This window comes from Littorina saxatilis, linkage group LG9, assembly GCF_037325665.1.
Source record: "Littorina saxatilis isolate snail1 linkage group LG9, US_GU_Lsax_2.0, whole genome shotgun sequence".
Lineage (NCBI taxonomy): Eukaryota > Metazoa > Mollusca > Gastropoda > Littorinimorpha > Littorinidae > Littorina > Littorina saxatilis.
In genome coordinates this window covers 29,509,521-29,535,439 of record NC_090253.1, presented here as the reverse complement: position 1 = coordinate 29,535,439, position 25,919 = coordinate 29,509,521, and the positions used below count along the sequence as shown (strand labels likewise).

The following is a 25,919-nucleotide window of genomic DNA, read 5'->3' as shown; positions in this document are numbered from 1 at the left end:
AGTGGCGCACCGTACGCCGGCTTCGCCGGGTGAGTGGCGCACCGTACGCGATTGACGCCACACGAAGGAAAACTTCTAAAAATAGTAACGGGAATATGGATTGAGCGTTGTGGACAGTGACCTTCTAAAAATAGTAACGGGAATATCGATTGACGCCACACGAAGGAAGGGAGATAAACGCAAAACACTGGAGAAGATAAGGAAGAGTTACTGGGAATGGATCTGGGAAAATGAACAGAAAAACGAAAATCGGTTCAGCGCTGCGCGCTGAGAGCACGTGTTGAAAATTCTCATCGACCAGGTTGTGTCCGGGGTGTACCTGAATATGCGCACCAAATTTGAAGCAGATTCATCGAGAACTTTGGCCGTGCATCGCGAAGACACAGACAGACAGACAGACACACAGACAGACACAAGTCGTATATATATATATATATATATATATATATATATAGAGAGAGAGAGAGAGAGAGAGAGAGAGAGAGAGAGACAGAGAGACAGAGAGAGAGAGAGACACAGAGAGAATTCAAGAAACTCTTGTTTCTCTGCACCACTCCACACAATGAAAGCTGGAAAACTTTGTAAAGCTTAAAAAGCTTATTTATACAACACAATGAAAAGTCCAACACCAAGCCAGAATGTCTCATCTTTTGATATATTTATGATACAAAACAATACTTATGAGGAAGGCCTGCGGGCCGAAAATTTGGAATCAAAAGATGAGACATTCTGGCTTGGTGTTTGGCTTTTTATTGTGTTGTGTATATATATTGAATTGGGTTTTGACAGCCCCTCAACCGCAGAGGGCAGCCATACTCCAGACAAGAAGAGGGGTAACAGAAGGCGAGGAAGGGGAAGGGGGAGTGCGTCCTCCACCTCCATACGCTCGCCACCTCGCAGCGTCAGCCAGGGGGTAGGATTTATGGATATCTCCCTCGGAGATTATGTATGGTTTAAACAATTTGTATTCACAAAAGTACAGATAATGCCGCATACAATCAATGGAGCACAACAAGCAAAGCTTACACACGTGCTTTTAAAAAGCAATATGATATCTGATTAGGCGGACGAAGAGAATATGTATCAACAGGGAATATGAATATTCCAGGGGAATTGCAGAGAAACATGAATATGTTCCTGTGAGAAAAGTCATTTGATCCTGCCAATACATACCTATTCAAAAGTTGATGTCAAAACTGACTTTAAACACAGAACATGCCATCAAGCTGATAACTGAATGCACAAATACCTGTTGAACAGTGAAAGAAGTACTGTCGCGTGTGACACATTCTCCAAGGACATGAGAGTGGCGGAACATTTTCCGCCTACAGAAAATACACATCAACCATCACTAGCTTTGTGTGCTCTTCACTTGTTTTTATATCCACATATATTGTTGCAATCAAAACTAACTTGACCTACACCATTTCATCTTGTTTTGATCCTAGCAGTTTAATTTATAATTTCCGTCGTACATTTTGTCTACTTTGTCCCCCTTGTTATTAGTTGCTTTATCCATCCTCCTCACTCTAATAGCCTTGTGTTGCTAATTGCACTATTTACAGTTGTCCAATACTCTTCGTATGCACTTCCAGCAACAAATAGTTGTCAACATGCAAGGATTCTAACATTTCCTTACAATGACACAAGGATTGTCTATTGATCACTCTCTTTTTCAGACAAGTAACCAAGGCGCGATTTCCCCCACTGCTACTACAAGTGGCGTTTCTTTTCCACCTGACACAACCGCTGAACAAACACCTGATGAATGCTTGGACCTCAGTTCTTCGAAGCGAGCAACGACAGGATCAGACGGGTAATTCTGGATGTGTCAGCTGTTTTGTTTAGTACTGCATGCACTGATAAACTCATTGTTTGAGACTGCAAACGTTATTGTAAGTGAAGGATAGTTCCTGTAGTGCATTAGTCCTTTCTTTCAATAATTATGTATTCAAACCTTTCCGAAATTCGTAATTTGCAAATTCCTCGCCTTTTTATGCTTCCTTCTCTTTTTTAAAAACAAATCTAAATGTTATCCTTATTTGGAGAGAAACCTGGAAACTGTGCATGCATTATATGTATCCCTTTGCCTTGCAGGCCAGATACGGTTAAACGACTCAAGGTGACCGTTCGGCAGTCCATTCACGACAAACCACAGAGTGCAGAAACCAACAGCACCACTGGTCCCGTCATCAACCATGAACCCGCAACCTTGGATTTGAACGCAGAGGCGAACTCCAGCGCTGAAACAGGGAAGGCAAAAAACATCGCTATGGTGACTCCCAATTCTCAGCATAATATCAAGAAGGAAACAACAACACAAGCTGCAGCAACCTCAGGCTCCTACATGTCAACACACAGCCCCACCATCGACTGGAACATCAACGTTCGATCCAACACCCCCAACGCGGCCATGAGGAGTTGCACAACTTTGCCCACCCCCACCAGCAGCAGCGCCAACTTAACCGCCACCATCAGCAGCAGCGACAAGAACAGTGCAGTTCTAGTACAGCAGCGCTTTGAAGATTACAAAAGGGATGTCCACAAGCTACTGCAATGTCTTATTTCCAAGGGAAAGCTGCAAGTTCCCTTTACTATGTACTCTGGTGAAGAAGAAGAAAGCATGCACAAGTTGAAGGCCCATTTCTGTATTTAATCGGACATGTTTTGAAGATGAAACGAAGTAAAACCATTGATATATGTACCCCGCCATGTTTTTGAGAAAGATAAGAATATACTTTTTGAATTTAAAGCCGAGGATTGACGATAAAACTAATGAATTGGCCTTTGAAAGAAAGAGGGGACAGAATGCAGCTCCAATCCATCTGACAGACTACTCTGAATAATGACCCCTGGTGTTTGTGTGTTTCTTCGAAGTGACCTACACAAGTCTCCCACGCGTGCCTCTGTAAAAAAACAAAAAACGAGCTGTTCAGCTATATCAGTCTAATGACAGTCACCTTGCTGTGCAATGCGCGAAAGAATTTTTCACCGTGGATTACTTTCGAGAGAAAAGACTGGTGCAAGGTTTGCAGTCAGACTGAGCACTTGTTGTGATAATGATGGTTCCTGTCCCACAGGTTCTTTACCTAGTAGGTAACTGCAATGGATTATTCGCTAACTTGTCACAACCACTGGGCCTTTCAGTAGGGAGCCTTGGGTAAAATGTTGGGAGACACACATATGCATCAGGGTACATTATCCAGGGTAGTTAATTGTGAACCGGAGCTGAATTGTGCCCTTTTTCTGTCAAAAGCCAATAAATTAGTTCGGGGGCAATTAGTAACAAGATCTTTAAATTAACTTTTTTACACCTTGCTCCATTGATGTAGATAGTGAACCATGCAGAGAATAGAACATTTTACAAGCCGTATGAATACAAGTGTTTTTGTATAATCTTTTGTATTAACAGGGGCGGGGATATAGCTCAGTCGGTAGCGCGCTGGATTTGTATCCAGTTGGCCGCTGTCAGCGTGAGTTCGTCCCCACGTTCGGCGAGAGATTTATTTCTCAGGGTCAACTTTGTGTGCAGACTCTCCTCGGTGTCCGAACACCCCCGTGTGTACACGCAAGCACAAGACCAAGTGCGCACGAAAAAGATCCTGTAATCCATGTCAGAGTTCGGTGGGTTATAGAAACACGAAAATACCCAGCATGCTTCCCCCGAAAGCGGCGTATGGCTGCCTAAATGGCGGGGTAAAAACGGTCATACACGTAAAAATCCACTCGTGCAAAAACATGAGTGAACGTGGGAGTTTCAGCCCATGAACAAAGAAGAAGAAGAAGAAGTATGAATAATTAAAACGTTGAGCAACAAGCATATGTTGAAACCTGATGTACAGTGCTCTGACACATATCATAGTGCATGTAATCTAGAAGACACGCTTTTTTTCCAGTTCTGTTTTTGGCGTTCGTAACTTTTGTCTGTCTGTGCGTATGTATGTATGTATGTGGTAGAAACTTTAACATTTCGTCATTTGAAGACGTCACATTATGACGTAAGAGGGTTAGACGTCACGCGAAGGAATTACTGAAAGTCTCGGTCATTGTTTTTATTTTGAGCGGGCCGAGACTAGTTGGCAGTCGTGTCCCTGTAAGTAGGCTACATGCAGACAGACAGATCTAGATCTAGTGTCAGATCTAGATCTAGTGTCTCGCTTTCTTGCACAGTGTCACCTATGCTTACTGTGTGTGTGTGTGTGTGTGTGTGTGCCGTGTGTGTGTATGTGTGATGGAGTGATTGAGTTTGTGTTACTGTTTGTCGATTTCTTACGTGAGCCTTGAAGGCTTCGCCTCTTGTTCTTCTTCTGAATCTCGGTCGTATACAGGCCGATCTAAACATTTTCCTTGTTTTACCTATCATGTTGTTGTTGTAGTTGTTGAACCTCTTTCTTTGTGATTCATTTTAAGCTGAATATTTGCAATACACATTTACAATTCAACTTTTCTGCCTGATATGTGTAAATAAAAATGATCAAATAATGATGTGCAATAGTCATACATTGAATGTTCAACAGAATCAACTTCATTTCCACATATACAACATCTATTATTATTTTATGTATCTACCTATTTCTACACAACCACAGAGACACACAGGCCAAGACACACATAGACCAAAACATGCAGACACAGACATCACACACACACGAACACACACACACACACACACACACACACACACACACACACACACACACACACACACAAGGACTCTCCGCAGATGCTCTAACAAGAGGGTCTTTTGGTAGTTTTGTGAGACTTTCACAAAAGCGTTCCTTGTCATGTGGGTTATAATTGCAACAAAACTTCACGCTGCTACATATCTGGTAGTAAATGTAGTAAATGTCCTCGTCTTCGTAATCCAGCCCAGTGTACGTTCTTTTCCATTCTGTATGGAAACAGTGGATGAGTAATGTCTAAAAACATCAGTACCGACGCTACGCATAACGGGGGCGGGGATATAGCTCAGTTGGTAGCGCGCTGGATTTGTATTCAGTTGGCCGCTGTCAGCGTGAGTTCAATCCCAGGTTCGGCGGAAATTTATTTCAGAGTCAACTTTGTGTGCAGACTCTCTTCGGTGTCCGAACTCCCCCCCCCCCCCCCCCCCCCGTGTACACTACATTGGGTGTGCACGTTAAAGATCCCACGATTGACAAAAGGGTCTTTCCTGGCAAAATTGCTTAGGCACAGTTAATAATTGTCTACCTATACCCGTGTGACTTGGAATAATAGGCCGTGAAAGGTAAATATGCGCCGAAATGGCTGCAATTACTGGCCGTATAAAATTTCATCTCACACGGCATCACTGCAGAGGGCCTAGAACTGTACCCACGGAATATGCGCGATATAAGCGTCATTGATTGATTGATTGATAACACAAAATCAATGCATACCGGGACTCTCTCTTCTCAGATGTACTGCGTCGCAGGTCCACCTTCTAGAATTTTGAGTACGTTTTTGGCTTCCAGTGGGTAGGGACGCACAGTTTGGAGAGCCCTGCACACACACAGTCACATCATGTACACACACACGCGCGCTCTCGCGTGTATACAGTGTATACAGAAAAAGAAAGATAGAGAGAAAAGAGAGACAGGTAGACAGTAAGACACCGCACATGAACAAAAACCGAGTACGTCAATTTAACAGCTTTTATTGCTGAAGAGAATAGAAAATCGAGACATAAATCCTACAGGATAGCAACAGAGGTGGACAAAAGCGGTTAAGTAAACGGCTTTTTTTTTAAAGTGTCATATTACACAGACAATTGAGGTCTAACGAATGACGTCTCACAACGTGCGCAGTCGTCCTTGGCGGTCAAGAAAGCCGCCGCGATCATTGCGCAGACGACACTTCTAAACCGCCAATATTTTTTGTGCGCATCACGTGCTCCACATAAATCGGCCGGAAACGAAGCAATTGGGAAACCTGGATAGACATAATTCTATCCAGATGGCCGCCAAAGGCGTGAGCACTCACGCCACCTCAAAACGTTTTGAACGCTACGCACGTCCGAGTCATGTTCTAAATAGCAAAGCAAAGTTTACCAAAAATTGACTCGCATTATTCTTGGTGTTTGGTTTCTTATAAATACACATCCTTTGTGCTAGTATGGAATCACATCATATCATGTTCGTCGTCGAATTTTAAATCCTCCATTCACATCAGTACTTCACGAATATACTTGGAAACTATCACATGTATTCATGAAAGTTCTCGACACTGTGCCATTGCTCTCTAAGTCTTGATAACACCGGATACGGTACGGCACAAAAAGACATACACATTTGTTGTTTCATTCTTTTTAAAATGTGCATCATATAGAGTCCTGCAAATAGCTGTTTTACAGCGTCATTTTCCTGTCGTCAGCATGTACATGCACATTTAACTCACAAAAACAAAAGTCAAAACATGAAATGCCAAGGTCTGACCTGGACCTTGATGTGAACAAAATTCTGCGACGTCGTAGGCTTAAAACAAATCATTCTCAGTTAAATAGTGGTTTTCACGTGGTCGCCATTCGGACTGCTTGTACACAATGATGTCCATATTCTGTATTTAGTGTGTGTTGGCCTCTATTTAGAAACTGACTGCAGTAACAGCTAATTTGACATGGCATGTTTTCAGACATACGGAATGGTTTTTTATTGAGAAATGATGTATTACTGAGCGTATTTTGGTGTTATACTGCTTTCTAAGTGAGACCATGGCATTTGTTACATTGCTCTAATCTTCATCTCACTGAATTTTAGGGAGTGGTAACATCCTGTAAAAGCCTGCCACTGCACCCCAATCTCGCGACGATCACTGCTGCTGTTTGTGTAGCCACCATTCAGACTGCAGTGGTAGCAGCTTGCGTACCACCAGGCGCCGTGAAATCGCGCTGCACAGTTCGTACTGCTGCGCGTGTCGTGGTCCCATTCTTTGGTAGTGAACAGGGCTGAGGTGCACGAAGCGAAAGTGGGTGCCACCCAAACGGGAGAGAACAAACCGCGGGTTCTGATTCGTTGAAATCACAACACATCTCAGTTTCAACCAATCCAACACTGCGGGTGGCTCCCGTTTGGGTGGTAACTTTGTCGTGTACCTCAGCCCTGCTGACCCTGTTGAAACGTCAGACTGTCATCTGGGGATTGCAAAACGTGGTTAGTCAACTTAGTGTTGTCTGTCTGTGTCTGTTTTTGGAGCCACTACATATTATCTTATGGGGAGGAACTGATGACAATTGAAAAGCTTTACGTCTTGCAGGAAAAACACCAATCACTAGTAATTAATCGACTTTTGTTATCAATATTACCCTTTCAGTGCATCGTGTGTATAATTTGACGAACCAAGACTGATTTTACGTGACCCTGTAAATGTTATAGCGGTAAGGCCGAGACAATTTTATAGTTTATTACTGTACATTTGAGTAAGATATACCAAACATAATATAAAAAAAATCAGGGTGACTTCTTCTGAAGAATAATGCTCTTTGGTTATTCAAATAATACCTTAAATAGCCTTTTTCTGTGGGAGGGTGCAAGACCCCACCGAACTTCTCAGTAAGCCAAACAGCTCACCTGAAAATCTCATGGTAAAAGTGGGGAAGAGTAAAAGGAAAAGCGTCACTAAATTTACGTCAAATATCACTGCCTTACTGTTTGATTTCGAGCCTGAATCTGTCATTCCATTTCGGCAAGGAGGAAGCGAAGCAATAGAATTGAATATTCAACTATGTGAGATGTTTCATGTAAGAGCATCAACTGAAGAACATCGTTATGGAACGTACCACCTTAACCTTAATCTTGACCATTAATTTATACCCCGTTGATTATCTTAATGAAAGGTGCCAAACTTAACTATCAGTACATATTTGGAAATTGGTTAATCACGCTTCAGCGTTCTTTTTATAATCAGTCAAGCGAATGCACCGAAGCATGCTCGCTTCTCCTTCACCTTTTGAACACACTCACACACACACATCTGCACACAGACACAAACTGACTGACACAGAGAGACTGACGGAGCACGCACGAGCGAAGGAGAGATAGAGAGAGAGAGAGAGAGAGAGAGAGAGAGAGAGAGAGAGAGAGAGAGAGAGAGAGAGAGATGTGTATTGGAGTTTGTGTAGATCTGCTTTCGAAGGGACTAAACAACTGATCGGCACATTTCCGGAATAGTGTGTTTCTCGAGAACAGCTTCCTAACATATCGGCCATTTTTGTTTGTATCCACGACTTGCAAGTCCCCGTGACCCAGAATAATCGATATACCCAAGGTGAAGACCATACAGTTTGTGTGTGTGTGTGTGTGTGTGTGTGTGTGTGTGTGTGTGTGTGTGTGTGTGTGTGTGTGTGTGTGCATACACATACATACATACATACATATATACATACATACATACACACATGCACGCATGCATGCATACATACATACATACATACACACACACACACACACACACACACACACACACACAAACACTCACTCACTCACTCACACACACACACACAGACACACACACACACACACACACACACACACACACACACACATGAAAACAGTAGATAAAAAAGCAATTCTGTGTGTACAATCTGCTTTACCATTTGTATTATCATATTGAATGGATATTTTCGCTAGGAGCCATAACCTTTAAAATGACAAGGTTATTAAATGTTTGAAGAGACGTCGACGTATCCCCCACCTCCCAACGCACACAAACCCGTATTCAGTTCGGAAATGGAAGGGATAGCCTCTTTGATATATATATATATATATATATATATGCGTGGTTCTTCTCAACTGTTCGTGTTTGAGGTCTTATTACAAAATGCTGGGTTAAATGCGGGATCCCGACCGCAATAAAAGAGTACAAGTGCGGATTGATAATGTTGACTGCACGCGATGCATGAGTCGTTTTTTTGCAATGGATGGTACGATCGATTGTATCCCCCAAAAAGGGTGAAAATGGGAGGTATATGATCCGTTTGGTTTTTGGGGGGATTTTGCGTCAGATTTGGTTTGGTTGTTTTGTGTTGCTAAACCGAGTTAGGAATTGGATTTGAAAACAACTGTAAGTCTGTTCTGGCAACAGGTTATTTTGACTCACTCACGTCACAAGCAACATTTTACAGATAACAATATTGATGTACACAAGTTTTACAAACAGATTCTCTGGAATAATGAACTGATTCCTTATCAAAAAAGAAAATGTTGCACTTTCCCTATTGGAAAAAGCTGACATTAAACGATTGTATGAATTGATCATTGTGTAAGAAAAGAGACAATCGTTCACACACAAATTGGAAATAATGATGCCAATATACAATCGGAGTACTATGCATTAATACACGATCTACCCAAACACAACAAAACACAGCTTTTTGATTCTGGCAAGCACATATGATAACAAGAGGCGAAGCCTTCTAGGCTCACGTAAGAAATCAACAAACAGTAACACAAACTCAATCACTCCGTCACACATACACACACACAGTCGGCATAGGTGACACGGTGCACGAGTGCGAGACACTTGATCTAGATCTGTCTGTCTGTAGCCTACTTACTTACACGACTGCCTGAGATGGCCAGATCGACACTGCGCTTTCAACAGCGCTGCGCTTCCTCGCGCAGACACTGGAAACACGCTGTGCAGATTAACCTGTAGGAAATCTCCTTTGGTATCTTCTTTATCTATTTTTCTGGAGCTACGAAACCGAACAATGTAAAATCGTCTTCTTCGAATCGGCGAACTGCAGCTCGGTGATAACTGTATCTATACCACAATCCTTCACGCGATCTGACCTAACCTTGACCCCTGACCTGGTCTACATACCACACACGACACAAACCAGTCACCTGTTTCCCCCCCCCCCCCCCCCCAAAAAAAAAACCCACCACCACCCGTTTTCTTTGGATACACACTTTAACTACATACGTGCCGAGGAAATGTTGATCATCGCTTCAATACTTTGAAGCTGTTGCTTAAATAATAACCAGGTAAAATTAGTATTTCGGTGTTCAGTCAAATGTTAAAGTTTCTACCACAGACATACATACATACATACATACATACATACATACATACGCACGCACAGACAGACAAAAGTTAGCATCGCATAGGCTACACTTACGTGAGCCAAAAATAAGTCAAATGAGGAAATTGTTGCAAAATAGTTCTTCAAACAAAGCTGTAAAAAAACATTGTGTATAATTATAGTTTTCAGTTCAGGAAATAGACAATTTCCGAAAATTACTCTGTCGGGTTTGTATGGGTTGTGAAAGAGTGAATGCCCTTGCGGGTACACGTGGAAAGGAGCACATGTGCATTTGTTTGTCCGAGAAAAAGCAAGGGTATTAACTCTTTCTTGTCCTTGCACGAGAGATTACTAAGGAGGTGAGGTTGAGGGAACCTCAATTGAACATTTTGTATAACATTCAGTTAATTAAAATGCAGGTTAGGAAGAATAAAAGACGTTGAATGTGTGGCAGAGAAGTTGATTCTTTCGAACATTCAATTTATGACTGTTTGCCTGTAAATCTGTTTGGGACAAAAATAGACAACATGATAGGAAAAAACAATAGATTGAAGGTAACATTTAAAAGACTAGGTATTATATTTGGGTATGAAGACATTACTTTTAGTAGACAAAAGAGACTGTAAATCACGTGATGTTACTGGGAAAGTATGCGCTATTGTGTTAACAAAGATACAATTATTTCATTGATAATGTTTTGATTACAAATATTAAGTTGAAAAGTTGAATTGTAAAATTGCCAAGGACGTTCAACAACAACAACAATACTAGAGAACAAAAGGGAAATGTTTAGAGCGGCCTGTATACGACCGAGATTCAGAAGAAAAACAAGTCGCGTAAGGCGAAAATACAACATTTAGTCAAGTAGCTGTCGAACTCACAGAATGAAACTGAACGCAATGCAACGCAGCAAGACCGTATACTCGTAGCATCGTCAGTCCACCGCTCATGGCAAAGGCAGTGAAATTGACAAGAAGAGCGGGGTAGTAGTTGCGCTGAGAAGGATAGCACGCTTTTCTGTACCTCTCTTCGTTTTAACTTTCTGAGCGTGTTTTCAATCCAAACATATCATATCTATATGTTTTTGGAATCAGGAACCGACAAGGAATAAGATGAAAGTGTTTTTAAATTGATTTCGAAAATTTAATTTTGATAATAATTTTTATATTTTTAATTTTCAGAGCTTGTTTTTAATCCAAATATAACATATTTATATGTTTTTGGAATCAGAAAATGATGGAGAATAAGATGAACGTAAATTTAGATCGTTTTATATAAAAAAAATTGTTTTTTTACAATTTTCAGATTTTTAATGACCAAAGTCATTAATTAATTTTTAAGCCACCAAGCTGAAATGCAATACCGAAGTCCGAGCTTCGTCGGAGATTACTTGACCAAAATTTCAACCAATTTGGTTGAAAAATGAGAGCGTGACAGTGCCGCCTCAACTTTCACGAAAAGCCGGATATGACGTCATCAAAGACATTTATCAAACAAATGAAAAAAACGTCTGAGGATATCATACCCAGGAACTCTCATGTCAAATTTCATAAAGATCGGTCCAGTAGTTTAGTCTGAATCGCTCTACACACACACACACAGACATACACCACGACCCTCGTCTCAATTCCCCCTATGTTAAAACATTTAGTCAAAACTTGACTAAATGTAAAAACTAAACAGACAAATTTACATCTTCTAAGTTGCATGCACTATGCTATGTGTCTGCGCACTGTATATTCTGTTTCAACATATAATAGGTGCTCAACTAATTGATAAGATATAAAACACAATACAAACATACTGGTATTCAGGAAGTAAAAAGATGATCTACTCTACGTGGCTCATTCTTTACACAAATGGAGCAAGGATATAAAAAAGGTAATTTGTCAGAACTTTTCTCTTTAATTATCAAATGAGTCTTCCAAATCTTCGTCAAGTTTTGAAATGGCTATGCAGAGACTGTAGAGGCAAAGTATGACATCAACGGCTGACCGCAACTCAGCACCCTGTCATTATTCACCCGAATGGCGGCTTAATAAAAAATAAAAAAACGGTTTTTTGTGTTTTTTTGTACATCGTTGGGCCAAATGTAGGGGATGAGAGTGTACAAGGTACAGTAGCCTATACATAGTTCTTGGCCCAAAGTGGGGGGTGGGCGTTTGCTCGATACTGGGCGCTTATAAGGTAGTTTACGGTATATGAATGATTTTCCGTTGCACCTTCCTAAGAAGTTGTCTTAGGCCTTTCTATGACTATCCGGGGTTGTTTGTTTGAAAAGATAGGGCTGAGAATCATCTACAGAATTCTGCACAGCGAAGGCGGCCCGAATCCCGATATACACTGCCCGCATGACCTTGACAGCTTCATTCAACGCTTGACTTCAGCGCTGGTAACTTCCTGTTTGCTCTCTCAGGGCTGAGCATACTATATTTTCAAGAGGGATCGAGGGGGAAAATGAAACGCCTCGGCAGAAATTCGAACCCAGCGCCTCGAGATTTCGAGGATGATGTCCAAACCACCAGGCTACTGCGCCAATTGTTGAAAAGGACAAAACAAAATTAATATGATTGTATTTTATGTTATTCGTGAAGCAGCATCAATCATGCCTCTATCCGTCAATTGCTCAGAAGTGAATATAACTTTTTCTTTGATAGCTGTTTGTAAGTGCACATAGTTTGGGAGTGATTCAACTACATTTCTTCTATGTTACTTGCATGTTGTAAATAGAGATATCCCCGCCATCACATGGTGCTTATGTCACACCTAGCCCCGGATAGTCATAGAGAGACCACAACTTTAAATACCGAAATGGTCCAACAACTTTCGAATACTTTCTACTTCTTCACCAGCGTACAAAGAAAAGGGAACTTGCAGCTTTCCCTGGGAAATAAGAAATTGCAGTAGCTTGTGGACATCCCTTTTGTAACGCTCGAAGGGCTGCTGCACCAGAACTGCACTGTTGTTGTTGCTGTCGCTGATTGTGGCGGTTAAATTGGCGCTGCTGCTGGTGGGTCTGGGGGACGTTGTGTAACGCCTCATGGCCGCGTTGGATCCAACGTTGATATTCCAGTTGATGCCGGGGCTGTGTGTTGACATGTAGGAGCCTGTGGTAGCTGCGGCTTGTGTTGTTATTTGGGAGGTTTGTCCAAAAGGCACACATTCTTCTGGTTCCTGCTTCACGTTCGTTTTCCTCGTGCTTCCAGGGCTGGCAACGTTCAAGGAAGAGGCAGTAACATTGCGAAGTTCAGGTTCCTTCAAGATATACTGCTGAGACGAATTGGGAGTCACCATAGCGACGTGTTTCGCCCTCCCTGTTTCAGCTCTGGTGTGCGCCTCTGCGTTCAAATCCAAAGTTGCGGGTTCATGCTTGATGACAGGACCAGTGGTATTATTGCTTTTCGCACTCTGTGGTTTGTTGTGAATGGACTGTCGTGCGGTCACCTTGAGTCGCTTTACCGTATCTGGCCTGCAAGGCATAGGGATACATTAATGCATACACGATTTCCAGGTTTCACTCCAAATAAGGATAACATTTAGATTTTTTTCTGAAAAAAAGAGGGAAGCAGAAACAGGCGAGGAATTTGCAAATTACGAATTTGGAATAGGTTTTAATTACATATTGAAAGAAAGGACTAATGCACTACATACATTATTATGCACTTGCAATTACGTTTGCAGTCTCAAACAATGAACGAACGAACGAACGAACTTTATTACTCAAGGATGGAGATTTTAGGCTCACGCCTAGTCTTACAATCTGTCCCTGCTAAACTAAGACATAAAAATAAAGACAATAAAAGGACAATTGTCAATCGCAATCATACAGTATTACTAATTACAACATTACCTATACGAATACATAATGCATGATAGAACATTGAAATGTACATGTATGTCAATATAATATAAATATGAATATAAACAATGAGTTTATCAGTGCATGCAGTACTAAACAAAACAGCTGACAAATCCAGAATTACCCGTCTGATCCTGTCGCTGCTCGCTTCAAAAAACTGAGGTCCAAGCATTCATTAGGTGTTTGTTCAGCGGTTGTGTCAGGTGAAAAAGAAACGCCACCTCTGGTAGTAATGGGGGAAATCGCGCCTTGGTTACTCTGAAAAAGAGAGTGATCAATAGACAATTCTGGTGTCATTGTAAGGAAATGTTACAACCCTTGTATGTTGTCAAGTATTTGTTGCTGGAAGGGCATACGAAGAGTATTGGACAACTGTAAATAGTGCAATTAGCAACACAAGGCTATTAGAGTGAGGAGGATGGATTAAGCAACTAATAACAAGCGGAAGGTCGCGGGTTCGAATCCCGGCCGCGCCTGGTGTGGGACAAGGACTGGGTGGCCGAGTGGTAACGCACTTGCGCTCGGAAGCGAGAGGTTGCGAGTTCGACCCTGGGTCAGGGCGTTAGCAATTTTCTCCCCCCCCTTTCCTAACCTAGGTGGTGGGTTCAAGTGCTAGTCTTTCGGATGAGACGAAAATCCGAGGTCCCTTCGTGTACACTACATTGGGGTGTGCACGTTAAAGATCCCACGATTGACAAAAGGGTCTTTCCTGGCAAAATTGTATAGGCATAGATAAAAATGTCCACCAAAATACCCGTGTGACTTGGAATAATAGGCCGTGAAAAGTAGGATATGCGCCAAAATGGCTGCGATCTGCTGGCCGATGTGAATGCGTGATGTATTGTGTAAAAAAAATTCCATCTCTCACGGCATAAATAAATCCCTGCGCCTTGAATATGTGCGCGATATAAATTGCATAAAATAAAAATAAAAAAAATAAAAAAATAAATCCCTGCGCTTAGAACTGTACCCACGGAATACGCGCGATATAAGCCTCATATTGATTGATTGATTGATTGATTGGTGGGTTAAGGGTGGAGATTTTTCCTAGGTCAACTTATGTGCAGACCTGCTAGTGCCTTATCCCCGTACACGCAAGCACAAGACCAAGTGCGCACAGAAAAGATCCTGTAATCCATGTCAGAGTTCGGTGGGTTATAGAAATACCCAGCATGCTTCCTCCGAAAGCAGCGTATGGCTGCCTAAATGGCGGGGTAAAAACGGTCATTCACGTAAAAATCCACTCGTGCAAAACACAAGTGTACGGGGGAGTCTCAGCCCACGAACGAAAAAGAAAAAAAAGAGAAAAGAAAAGGACACGAGAGAGAGAGAGAGAGAGAGAGAGAGAGAGAGAGAGAGAGAGAGAGAGAGAGAGAGAGAGAGAGAGAGAGAAAGAGAGAGAGAGAAAGAGAGAGAAAGAGAGAAAGAGAGAGAAAGAGAAAGAGAAAGAGAGGAACTAGGTAAGAAAAGTAATTGCAACATGTACGTCTTTTTAATTTTTGTAAAAACATGTTTAACTAAAGTACAGTTTTCGAAATTTGCAAACTAAAACGAGGTGTCAATAAAAAACTGATTTCAAACAAACCTTCTTATTGGAGGGATAAATCATAAAAGTCGCTCATGAATTGTTTAAAGAATACTAAAAGAAAATACGATTATTTCGGGAAAGTATACATTTACTGTGTATCAAGATTTATTATCATGTCTGAATACGTTCTAACCTGTTCTTTTTCTGGCGTGGGAACAACAAATATATACGTTATAATCGATCTACGTTATAACCGGTTATGTTATAACCGATTCATTTTTAGTGATAAAAATAAGAACAGCGGTGGCCGGGAAAAAATCAAATATACTTTATAACCGATTTACGTTATAACCGGTTACGTTATAACCAATGAATATCCGAATGTATCCATTAATCCTACCTCCTGGCTGACGCTGCGAGATGGCGAGCGTACAGAGGTGAAGGATACACGCCCCCTTCCCCTTGCTCGCCCTCTGTTACCCCTCTTCTGGCCTGGAGTCTGGCTGCCCTCTGCAGTTGAGGGTCTGTCAACAACCAGCTCAGTATCTTATCATGACTAAGACACACAAAAACTGGAGTTTACAAGCAATTCAGTACTAAAAAGGGACAAAACAAGAGCAAATTCTTTTAACTGCTAGTTGCAAAAATACTCCTTATTTCAATCACACGAATAAAACTCTGTTGTGTTGTGTCTAATGTGATATATGTGTTCTTACAGGCAGTGCCAACAAAAGGACTGATGAAAGCAAACACGTTCAAATACTTACGAGTTTTTGGTGTAGATGCACGAATAATAGTAGGTTGCCACCCTTACCTTAGATGACTTTTTAAGTTATTTTACCATACACCAGGACACAGTCATACACACACGCCCAGCCGGACAAAAAATTATTTTTTTTGTGGGCTACACTTACGTAAATAATAAATTAAACAAACATCTAAGTACAGTTGAGTGTCTGTCAACAAATAATTCAATAAGTGAACATCAATAAACAAACAAGCAACAAAAAATAGCATGAGGTAAGCAATCCAATTGCTGTTAAATTTGGTCAGCTCTTGAACCTCTGATTACGAGGGCAGTTTTGAAAGTTTGCATAGAATGACAATCGCGCGAAGATACCTCGTAACCTACACCGTAGCACATGGTAGGTGACAAGCAAAACCATAACTTTGTTCAGAGATTCACAGAATACACAGTTAAGTTTGAGACGACAGTTCTTCAGCTAACACTCCATGTGCATTTCAACACAAAAACGTTACAAGCAGGTTAAGGTCACAAAAAGTTGTTGTTTCTTACATGTCATATTCTTCATCAGCAGGTTTCTCTTCAGCGATGTCGCAGCGGCTGAAATTAGAACACAATATTGAAGCCATTGTGCAGACATTTTCTAAAGTTTTAACAGCTGATGACAACGTTCTGAAACTGGAAAACAATATTAAAACAACATACGAGTTATGCATGAATTATCGAACTACAAACAGCTCATTTAAATCTGGAGAACATTTTTTTTATTATTTGTTTTTATTTTGAGACAATTGTGTAGATGTTTTAAGACTGCATAACCACACCCCCCTTGCCTGTATTACAACATAATTATAAGTAGTACAGGTGTAGTTAAATTTGAACACTAACGATTATAAAAAAAAAAAGTGACAAAAGTATATACTATGCTTTCTGTTGCATGTCTCTATCATTATCTAACTGGAGTATTACTGAATATATTTTATTTGCCAGTCAAAAAACGTTCTAATCGTTTAAAGGACTGAAAATGCATGTCCCAAAATGGAACACAGCTCTGGAGAAACCCCATAGGTATTTACTAAACCTGAAATGAGTTCGGTTTGAAAACGTGCAATAATTATTACAGAGGCAAAGACAACGTGACTAAGCGACAAACAGAGGGCAGGGAGGATATTGGTGACTGCCTGTCACTCAGACAAACAGACTGACTAAATACAAATACAGAAGCAGAAGACGAAGCAAAAGAAGAAGAAGAAGAAGAAGAAGAAGAAGAAGAAGAAGAAGAAGAAGAAGAAGAAGAAGAAGAAGAACACCATCACCACAACCACCCCACAATAACAACAACACAAGATTAAAATAAAACACACAATAAATAATAACGTGAAACACATACTTTTTTGACTGATCAGGGTTATTGTAACAGTACCACTTCTTTGGCAGGTCCACAGGGTCCGCAGATGCAGGTATTCGTCGCCATTTTAAGCAACGGTCACAGCTCACCCAATTCCAACGATGTTGTCTGAAATATAATCATGATGTAGAAAGACATTGTGCAGTATGTCACCTTTTTGTTAAACACATTTAAGACGAGTAATGCCTTTTCCATATCCCCTTAATCATGCACAAAAAGAGTTACGTCATTGGCATAAAGGAACAGTTTGAACGTGGTGATTGCTGATGCCTCGAAAGGTGACATTGGTAAACAGAGCCTTAATATCATCATCAGAGCGAATCTTGATCGCCAAAAGTTCAAGGGCAATAACAAAAGCCATTGGTGAGAATGGACATCCTTGACGAATTCCTGTTTCCACAGGGAAATGCTCTAATATCCATCGTGTATAATTAATACAACTCTGGCTGTTATTCATGAGAACAGACACCCATCTCTTAAACTGGTGTCCAAAACCAAATGTATCAAATGCAAACTAAATGAAGTCTTTGGAGATGCTGTCAAAAGCGCGTCGGAAATCGATTGCCCATAAAATTCCAGGTTTATCTAGTGTATTCATAATATCGATGGTATCATCTATGAGTCTAATCATTGCACTAATTTTTCTACCCTTCATAAAACCAACCTGATTTTCATGAACAAGTCATTTTCTTAAACACTTTGCAAGGATTTTATAATCTGTGTTAGTTAAGAAAATTGGTCTCCAATTCCCGAGCTCATCCCTGGGTAATTCTTTACCTTTATGAATTAACGTTAAAACTGCTTGTTTTTGGGTGGTGGATAATTCAGACGGAGGCCTGAATAACATCAACAATCTTGGACCACAATACTTTATAAAAGGAGGTGGTGAGACCATCGATACCCGGCGCAGAGTCGTTAATTAATATTTCAAAGGCAACAGTTAATTCCTCTTTTAAAATATCAGATTCCAAAACTCCTTTTCTCCTAGGACTGGTATATCCAAACCATGTACAAACTCCTTTGCATTTATTTGATAAAATTCGGAACGTTTTTCATATGAACTTTTAAAAACGCGTACCTGTTCTTTCATTATCTCTTGCTGTGTATTAAGTACCCTGCCATCTTCTGTACCCAATTGATCAATACTTTTCATATTGGCTTTACATTTGTACAAACTTTAAAAAATAGTTCGTGTTCTTTTCTCCTTCTTCTATAAACTTTACATGAGAACGGGCTTGAGCACTCTTGGCCTCTTCCAGTTAAAAAAACTTCCAGTTCTGTTTTAATTGTTCCCCTTTTATCAAGAGTGTTTCATCCTGTGAATTATTGGCTAATTGTTAATTAGTTTCATCTAATTCCATTTGAAGAAATAAATAATCATTTTGTTTTCGCTTCCTTCCTGCTGCATGCACAAAAATCAAGCATTCCTAATTTCCATTAATACCATTTTAACTGATCACACATAATCCTATTTTTTAATATAAAAAATCAATCAAATCATTCATTAACTGAACAAAATTAGCCTTACTCATCTCGATCTTCATCCAGGATGATCCCCTGGTCGCAGTATGTGTCCAGCTTTGTTGCCAGCGATTTCATTGCAGTCCTGCACTCATGAGACACATGCACAAACACATGGACATTCATACACGGATGTAAGTTGATGAAGGTGATGCGTACTACTAACACAGAAGCATAAACAAGTAGAAGATACATCCACTAAAAAGAAGACAAACACTGCACACAGAGACACATGTATACAGTTACAGAGTCAGGAACACCGAGTTGCACTTACATCTTTGGATCCATCCTTAAGGCAATCAGTTGTGAGCGTCTTTGAAAAAACACACTTTAAAAGCACCAGTTACATAGAACACGTCACACACAAACACACACACACACACACACACACACACACACACACACACACACACACACACACACACACACACACCAACAACAACAACTACAGCAGCATAAACAACATCAACAAAAAAACACAAAAAGAAAAATAAATAAGGGAAAAAAAGAAATCCCCCCAAAAGACAGCCATGCAATGTATGACGCAGGCCTTAGAACCTACGTGTAGTCTCCATCGTTCACAAACTCCTGTTTGTTGTGAATAGGCTGGAGAATGTCTGTCACATCGGCAACTCCAACCACTCCAACGCCACCAGCTCTCCCGCCACTCTGAAGCAAAATAAAACTGAACTTACCTTCCCGTATACACAGTTCAGTTTACCATCTCAGATCTTGCCGGGATTTATATGGGATAAGACTCCACTTGGTGTCATATCAAAAAATCAACACCCCTAGGAGTCACTGGGATTTATTTTTGATGAATATTTTGTTTAAGTCAATAGTGGCTTTTTATAAACTACATTCATCAAACAATTCAAACTCACCACAACAAAAATTCAGGGTATTCATTTTTGGTAAGAGACCAAGCGGAGGGGTGGTCTAATCCCATGAAAAAGCCTCTCAGGATCTGAGATAATGAGCCGAACCGTGTCATAAAAAGGAGTGTGCCTTAAGTCACACTGGCTACCTTTTACCTTTTATCAAGTTTAGACTAAACATCTTTCGGTAGACTGGGAATTGAGTCGAGAGTGGCACTGTGTGTGTGTGTGTGTGTGTGTGTGTGTGTGTGTGTGTGTGTGTGTGTATGTGTGTGTGTGTGTGTGTGTGTGTGTGTGTGTACAGTGATTCCAAGAAACTACTGGACACAAGTTCATGTATTCTTCAATACTCAACCGCTCAAAGTGTTCTAATAATTTTCTTCGAGAAATGTCTTTGACCATAACATAATTATAGGTCTTTATAAAAAGAAGTTAATGCGGCACTGCGTCAACTACTTTCTTAAAATAAATTGAACTGTTTAACGTTTGATTAAACATACTTAGAATCGGTCAGGATTATGGGATTGCATTTTAGCTTCGAAGCTTAAAAATTGATTAACTAATTTGCAAATCAAATTGTTGCAATGACAGACACAAAAGTATTCTATTGCATTATTTATTTTTTATTGAATCTAAAAATAAAAAGATATGTTATGGCTGTACTAATTTTAACATATGGAAAGCAACGAACATCCGTTTATGCAAATAAGGTCCATGTGTCCATGATACTGAGACACTGCTGCATCAGTCAACCTGTTTCGTCAGCCAGGACTCAGTTTCGGTGAATACCTTTTAGTTGAGATTTCAGACCAACAGATTGATTACATGTTTTGATATCGGGTTACATGACTTGTTTTACAGTTTGAAAGGAATTCAAAATACCCCAGTAGCTATCCGTCTGAATTTAAAAATGACCTAACAATTAATTGCGGTTTTTATTCCGAGTAAAGATAGCTAAGTGAAAGTACTAAATCAGACCCTGGTTTGGCAGCCCAGTTTGTGGTATGGTTTGATAAGTCTGTTTCGGTGGTAAAACATCATGCCGTAATCTTCCATCACTTCTGCTCCTATTTTTGGCATGTAGCCAAAAACAAGCTCTGCAGCTTTGTCCTGCACGAAGAACGGTATAAGGATATGTATGAACAGACTGGTTTTCTTGTGCTTTCTTTGACAGATAGCTTTGCCCTGCAAGAAAAATAACGTCATAAGTACATACACAGACTGGCTTGAACTCTGATTCTTTGGAAGGTGACTGTACTCTACACAAAATATCGCCATGAGCGCATAAACTGACTACATGTATCTCGAAGTCACAAAAATGTCCTTGGCTTTCTTTTATCTTCAGTGTACAAACAACTAAAACAGTATGCTAATCTTCCCTTTCTTTTCATTGTTCATATGTACCCCTATACGGTTTTTTAAAAACAAACTCTTTTGCTTTTCTTTCTCTTGCACAACCTATTAAATTTAATAGTCTGATCCTTTCAGATTTTGTGCGTAAATTATATGACCAAAGATTAAAGCTGATTTTTAATTACCACGGTAAATCACAGTAAATAAAAAACAGTTCATTCATATTGTTCCGCTAGCACAGACACACAGCCTAGAAGCCAGCCAGACAGACAAACACAACAACTTACCTTTCCTTTCGGTTTGTACGTCATAGTTCGCCTTTTCATCAAAGCACCAGTGATCAGAAAGCCCTGCACCTTTTTCTCGCGTATGAAGATCTTCATTTTTGGCTTTTCGAAGAGGATACTGCAGTATCTCTAAAAAAATCAACATGTTCACAAAATATCAGTACACTCAGTGTTGATTGCCATAAGCCATTTCCACTTATTATGCATGTTAATGGTAAAGAGGGATGGGTTGGGGTGGGGAGTTGAGGGAGGCATAAATAGATAACGTTACTGTGGGCAAACATCAATTGCATTTTTTTTCTTACATTCGTTACAAAAGTCATGATTGCACTTACTTAATTATGAATCATTGAAGTTTCCACCATGGTCATATATTTTTATAATCAAAAAGTTTAACTAAACTTACCATAAAAAAGCAGTAAGTTTTGCATCCCTACTTTGCTTCTAACATTGTTTGCGTTAATTCTAACGGTAAGCTAGTTCGGACTATGTTTATGCTATTAGGTGGAGCATAATTTATATTAAGTGCCAAATAACCGTCTCGATGAGCTTTTCAATTCCAATTTCCATTCAGTCACAAACCTTTAAATGTCCATAGTCTCAAAAAAGTCGTGGACTTTTTTTAAGAAGAACAAGAAGAAGGAGACAACAACAACAACAATACAACAACGGCAACAACAACAACAACAACAACAACAACAACAACAAGAAAGACTAAAAGGACAAGAAGAACAAGATGAAGAAGGCAAAGAGAACAAGAGGCTCACACAAGTAGGACAAAGAAAACAGACCCTCAGTGACTGTCGGTACTCCAACACTTTAACTTGCTGTTGTATGGTCTCTTGGGAATCGTCGTGAGTCTCAGGGTTTCTAATATCTGTTGGATCCGATTCAAAATCCAGTTCCAGTGCGCCAGTTTTTGTCCTAATATTATAAACAGAATAAGAAATTTGTGAGATATACACCAATAGACTATATCCACTTACACATCCTAATCTTTGTTTTATTGACAACTATTTTTCACCAAACGCAGTTACTGATGAAGTTCATGAAATGAAAAGGTAAAGCCTTAAAGCCTTCTAGGCAAGGAAAAGTTTAAGAAATACTGTCTATTTACTAAATGTATCCTTTCAACATACAAATGTCCATTTAAAAACAGTAGATAAATGAGTAAATAACTAGATGGAACTAATCAGGGAACAACGTGTGTAAATATAACCCAAAATCGTTATTGGCTAAGTTATTCATGTCATTATAAGACACTCAAGACTAGGCATTAACGGAGGAGTGTACTAAGTATCTGATAAATCAAAGAACTGGAAACTATTTAGTTTGTGCTCTTGCGTAAATAGGCATATGTACACATGATAATGACTATTCACTCTCGTCCCCAACTAACAAAACACACATTTAAACCCTAAATTTTAGCCTATATGTTTTTGGAATCAGGGAATGATAAAGAATAAGATGAAATTATGTTTGGATCGATAAATCAAATTTTAATTTTAATTAGAAATTTCCAATTTCTGATGACCATACTCAAACAAAACAATCTGTTCAGGGTAGATACTTGGTTTGACTTTCTTCTCGTATGTCAAATTTGAAAAGTTTTGCCTATTGTGATTTTTTGTCGATTTTTCATTTGTCTGGTCAATTTTGAGGGTACCCTTACTTGAGCGGCGGTCACGTGATCTATGTAAAAGAAATATTAAATTCAAAAGGTGATCCTGAAGGTTAAGTGAACGGCCTTAACTGGCATATAAAGTTTTAATGAAAAAACACGGGAATTAATGCTTTAATTTGTGTTTGTAATCTGTTGCAATATTTTTTGGCCAAGTTTAGTAGCTCCTAATCGGCTCACAGGTCCCCTCAGAGCCCAGGTGAAAAACTCAGGACCATAACACTGCCAGAAATTCATACCTATAGGACAAATGTCCTGAGCTCTTCGGCATCAATAGGACATTGTTCTTGGGCAGGCTTTAGTTTTTTTCGGTGGCATAATTCAGTGCCGTGCGCTTCATCTCTAACCAAAAGCAAATTAAAGCAGACGCGAGCCTCGGTCAGTTAGAGTTGTCTCCCGTACTCCTAACTTTAGTATGCTGTAGACGGCTGTACGCAAACGGCTCATACCACAAACGGTTCGGAAAACGCAAGATCTGCAATGCACAACTTCAGTGCAACTGTACGCGAGAGTGCTCGTCGCTTTTCGAAGATTTCTATCGCGAAAGGAAAATTATCAAATAACGCGCAGTCCGAAGAAATGGAGTTCTTATCGGACAAGGACCGCGATCAGTTCAAAACAATAGGACATCTGACCGTCATGCGCCGATGTGAATCGGACATTTGAGCCTTTTAATCGGTCTATGTCCGATGTCCGACGCCTAACGACATCCCTGTGTAACCATGCACATGATGGCATTAGATATCTTGGGAAGCAGAAACAACTGCTTACATTGTTTTAAAAGTTGTTGCAAGTTTCTCATTGCTAAAAACGCAAGGGAAATATAGTACCAGTGCAGGATTACTTAAGTTTTTAACTATGAATGTTGACCTAAGCTGGGACCAACCAAACAGTTATTGTGAGATTCTACCACTGGTTTTTTTTTTACTCGAAAGAAGTAAAAATAAAATAAAAACACTCAACAAAAATAAAAGCATCAACAAAAAACATTGAAATCCTGTATAGAGTATACATTACTTCTTCCTTTGTTTAAATTAATAAATATACCATTACTCCTTCTACCACCAGCAAACAATAGAAGCTGTGATCACTGCAATCATAATTATTTAAGCCATGTTTTACCTCTTCAAGCCAAACAGTACAATAGTTGTTCCGCTGCACTGTTTGTGAGACGATATATATAGTTTGCGCAGCCTTTCCTTCAGATCATCCTCGGATGGGAAAGGCGAAAATTCCAAAATGGCTCCTAGCGACCTGTCCATTTTGATATCTATGTTGCTGCTTCTGTCAAGTTTCAAGGTTAAGGTTTTATTTTACAATATCGAGCATTATTCGTAATGCACTTATGTACATCTTTGTAGTGGGAAAGTTAATGTATGCTGATAACTATTCTTAAAGCACTCAGGTGCATCTTTGTAGATTGTCTGATGATGTTGATGTTGTTGTTGTTGATGTTGTTGTTGATGTTGCTGTTGTTACTGTTGTTGCTGCTGCTGTGATTGTTGTTGTTGTTCTTCTTCTTCGTGTTTTGTTTCTGTAATGTTGAACTTCATTCTTGATACACGGGTGTATATCTTAGTTTTGTTTCTGTAATGTTGAACTTCATTCTTGATACACGGGTGTATATCTTAGTTTTGTTTCTGTAATGTTGAACTTCATTCTTGATACACGGGTGTATATCTTAGTTTTGTTTCTGTAATGTTGAACTTCATTCTTGATACACGGGTGTATATCTTAGTTTTGTTTCTGTAATGTTGAACTTCATTCTTGATACACGGGTGTATATCTTAGTTTTGTTTCTGTAATGTTGAACTTCATTCTTGATACACGGGTGTATATCTTAGTTTTGTTTCTGTAATGTTGAACTTCATTCTTGATACACGGGTGTATATCTTAGTTTTGTTTCTGTAATGTTGAACTTCATTCTTGATACACGGGTGTATATCTTAGCAGTGGGAAGGTTGCATGTTTTATTTAGTAGTGCTGAACGTTATTTCGACACAGCGATGTATATATCTCGCCAGTTGGAATACTAAGGGTTTACTTTGAAATTCTAAACGTTGTTCCTTTGTTAATGCACTTATGTGGTTGTTCAAACGTATGTGTACATGACATAATAGTACAAATCAATAAATCAATAAATCATTTCCATCTAATCAAGCGATTAAATAAAAAAAAACGTTTTTTCAATAGTAATGGATAAGAAAAGAATGTTCATCCACTCAAACACCGTCAAAACGCTAGCGCTCAGTTTGACCCATACTGATGTGTGCAGAAAGTCCCATATCTGATTACTTTTTCAGTTTAGAACAAGATAATATTTATTTCGGTTATGTTACATTAGACTCTGTCTGTATTCTTCTGTGCTTATTCTCTGGATTTTCTGTCTCTGTCTACTCTTCTTTTGAGTCCTTTCGGATTCGGTTTCGATAGTTGATCGAGTGTTCGAATACCCCTCCCCAATCTACCCCCATTTTGCAATGGGCTCACAGCTTAAGCAATAAACCATTCTGACTTCTGACTTCTTCTGCTGAGTATTAATTTTGCTGATGAAGACGTGAGTCGAAACTAGTCCGTGTTCATTTGTTTTTGTTGCTGTTTTTTGGTGAGTACTTTTATATTGTTATCTTGTTCCTGTTCC

General features: G+C 39.8%; 2 protein-coding genes across 7 annotated transcripts in view; one reads left to right on the top strand and one right to left on the bottom strand.

Moving 5' to 3' along the window:
* LOC138975823 (MORC family CW-type zinc finger protein 3-like) overlaps positions 1 to 4,485 on the top strand; it is a 36,500-nt gene extending 32,015 nt beyond the window's left edge. For all 6 annotated transcript variants that reach the window (XM_070348586.1, XM_070348590.1, XM_070348585.1 and 3 more), the window contains 3 exons: positions 790 to 913; positions 1,680 to 1,816; positions 2,098 to 4,485. In XM_070348586.1, the coding sequence (XP_070204687.1) occupies positions 790 to 913; positions 1,680 to 1,816; positions 2,098 to 2,656 (820 nt within the window). In that variant the 3' untranslated portion in view covers positions 2,657 to 4,485. The remainder of the gene's footprint in view (positions 1 to 789; positions 914 to 1,679; positions 1,817 to 2,097) is intronic.
* Positions 4,486 to 9,055: 4,570 nt separating this feature from the next.
* LOC138975830 (MORC family CW-type zinc finger protein 1-like) lies at positions 9,056 to 25,797 on the bottom strand. Its single transcript, XM_070348594.1, has 11 exons — positions 24,401 to 25,797; positions 22,389 to 22,521; positions 21,598 to 21,726; positions 20,936 to 21,067; positions 19,642 to 19,748; positions 19,087 to 19,164; positions 17,541 to 17,666; positions 16,703 to 16,750; positions 15,806 to 15,929; positions 14,002 to 14,135; positions 9,056 to 13,487 (listed from the first exon to the last, which is right to left on the bottom strand). The coding sequence occupies exons 1-11, from the start codon at positions 24,538 to 24,540 to the stop codon at positions 12,818 to 12,820; spliced, it is 1,821 nt and encodes a 606-aa protein (XP_070204695.1). The 5' UTR covers positions 24,541 to 25,797; the 3' UTR covers positions 9,056 to 12,817.
* Positions 25,798 to 25,919: the final 122 nt, after the last annotated feature.